The 2,402-nt window shown below is 38.4% G+C and overlaps 1 protein-coding gene across 1 annotated transcript; it reads right to left on the bottom strand.

Annotated features, from left to right (window-relative positions):
- Positions 1-279: 279 nt before the first annotated feature.
- On the bottom strand, positions 280-2,199 carry LOC116112741 (geraniol 8-hydroxylase-like). Its single transcript, XM_031398854.1, has one exon. It carries the CDS (start codon positions 2,092-2,094, stop codon positions 580-582), a length of 1,515 nt encoding a protein of 504 aa, XP_031254714.1. The 5' UTR covers positions 2,095-2,199; the 3' UTR covers positions 280-579.
- Between the last annotated feature and the right edge of the window lie 203 nt (positions 2,200-2,402).

The following is a 2,402-nucleotide window of genomic DNA, read 5'->3' as shown; positions in this document are numbered from 1 at the left end:
TATCTCTAGGCTGTTTTTATCATATTATACATGTAATTGACATAATTCAATTATGGTATAACCAAAGTATAATTCAGTATGTGTAATTTTTAAAATTAATTTTTTAGATTATATTTTTTTATGCTTATTATTTTAGTATATATTTTATTTTAATTTATCAATTTAGATGTTTTGACCCTCGTTGACTAGAAATCCATACTATGCCCCTAATTGCAAGCATCAATATGCTACTATACAACTTCATTGAATCTGAAAAAGTTTAGAAAACTTTTTGCCCTTGTTTTTCTTTTTCTCTGAAATGACAATGGAGGCACAACATTTCTTTATTATAGAGGACTTGAAGCATGATAATATCTTACCTTATGATGCTGCCATTGCCATCTGGGAATTTCTTAAATTGATTTCTACCTCGCTGGAATAATTTTTTTTTTTCCTTCTCCTTTATTTGGAAAATAGAATACAAAAGTAAGATCTAACCCAACCATGCAGTGGCTTATTTGGCCTAGAAGAAGCAGTATCACAAACTCTACCCTTCACGCCACAAGGAAAATGCTAATGCATCCTCTGTCTTCACACTCTTCAGTAGTAAAGCTCTGAATTAGACAGTCTTGGAGTTGGAATAGCAATCAAAGGCTGCGATTTCTTTATAACAATCCCAAATTTTTCAGTTAAGTTCAGTTCTGCGCCATCTGGTAATTTCCACTCAAACGAGTGCAACAATGAAGCCAATATGAACATCAAAACCCTCTCTGCTAGAGGAATCCCTGCGCACATTCTCCTCCCAGAACCAAATGGCATATACTTAAAATTGTTTCCCAAGTAATCAAATTTCTCAGGATCATCCAAGAACCTCTCAGGTTTAAATTCCAAGGGATTTTCCCAAAGCTCGGGATCTCTATGGATCGCCCAAACGTTCAAAATCACCATCGTGCCTTTTGGTACAGTATAGCCACCGATTGTGCTCGATTGGCTTGGAGAACGAGGTACTAGAAAAGGCAGAGCTGGGTGCAGACGTAATGTCTCTTTCACAACAGCATCTAAATACCTTAATTCCCGCAAGTGAAACTCTTCAACTGAGCTGAACATGCCAACAACTTCTGCTAGTTCTTGCTGAACTTTCCTCATTACTTCCTGATGTTGCAGCAGCTCTGCCATTGTCCATTCCACCATCGTTGTTGAGGTGTCTGTTCCTCCCACGATTATATCCATCACCAATGCCTTCAGTTGGATCATGGTAATAGATTTTTCTCTATCTTCATGTTCCTTGAGCTCCAAGAGGAATTGCAAGAAGTCCTTTTGTTCATCGTTCACCATATTGGTACGCTGTTCAATAGCAGAATAAACGATCTTTTCTAACCATGAAAGAATATGCTTCGTTTTCCTTTCTATTCCTTGAATATCAAGCCAAGAAAGCACCGGAAAAATGTCTGAAAGATTTGGAGTTCCTAACAACACCATCAATTCTGCAAGCATCTTTCGAAGCTCAACCCCAAGATTTGTCCCTTTCTGTCCCAACTCAAAACTGGCACCCCACAGCATGTTCTGGACTACATTGATCGAAGTTGCAGTTGATAATTCACCAATGTCTACCGTCTTCCCAATTCTGTTGCAATACACATCTCTAATAGTATTCTTAATCTCTCGTTTTCGCAGAGTGTAGCAGGCATCAATGCTTGCATTACTCATCATCTTGCCCACAAATATTTTGCGCAACTTTCTCCATTTAGCACCATAGGGGCACCAACCGATATCGTTTGCATCATATGTGATCGCCCTTGCAGCGATGGATGTATCACGGTTAGCAAAAACTATATCATTGTCACGAACCACTTCCTTAACCAGCGATGGCGAGCTCACAACAACACAAAATTTGTTTCCGAGCCAAAGCTTGTAGATAGGACCATAGACTTCTCCCAATTCTGTGAATTTCCTGTGAAGATGAGTGCCCAGGAAAGGAAGGTATCCGACTAGAGGCAAGCCACACGGACCTGGTGGCAGTGTAGCATTAATATTTCTTGATTTCTTGACTTTCCACGACAACCAGATCACAGCCAGCATCCCAACTAAAGAAGTGAGAATCGCCATGAAATCCATCTTAGAATTTAGAATCTGTGAATGAAGAGAAAAATGCCTTGACTATAGAATTGTTTAACTAAAACAAGCTCTTAGCAAAGTAGAAAATGTTCGATAAGGAGGAAGTTTGTTGGTGTGTGGTGATGTCCTGATAACTTTCTAGTTTTAGTGGTTCACATTAAAACAGTTGTCTTCCTCCAGGAGATATCTTTTCTGGTGGACAGCATTTTGTTTCACTGATGACCACAATAATTGCCTTTGGCTATATCATATATGCAAGTTAAAAGAAAATCAATTCAAGCAATTTTCTCTAGATATTTTAAGAAACA

This window comes from Pistacia vera, unplaced genomic scaffold (assembly GCF_008641045.1).
Source record: "Pistacia vera cultivar Batoury unplaced genomic scaffold, PisVer_v2 Contig666, whole genome shotgun sequence".
Classification (NCBI taxonomy): domain Eukaryota; kingdom Viridiplantae; phylum Streptophyta; class Magnoliopsida; order Sapindales; family Anacardiaceae; genus Pistacia; species Pistacia vera.
This window is presented reverse-complemented; position numbering and strand designations above follow the sequence as displayed.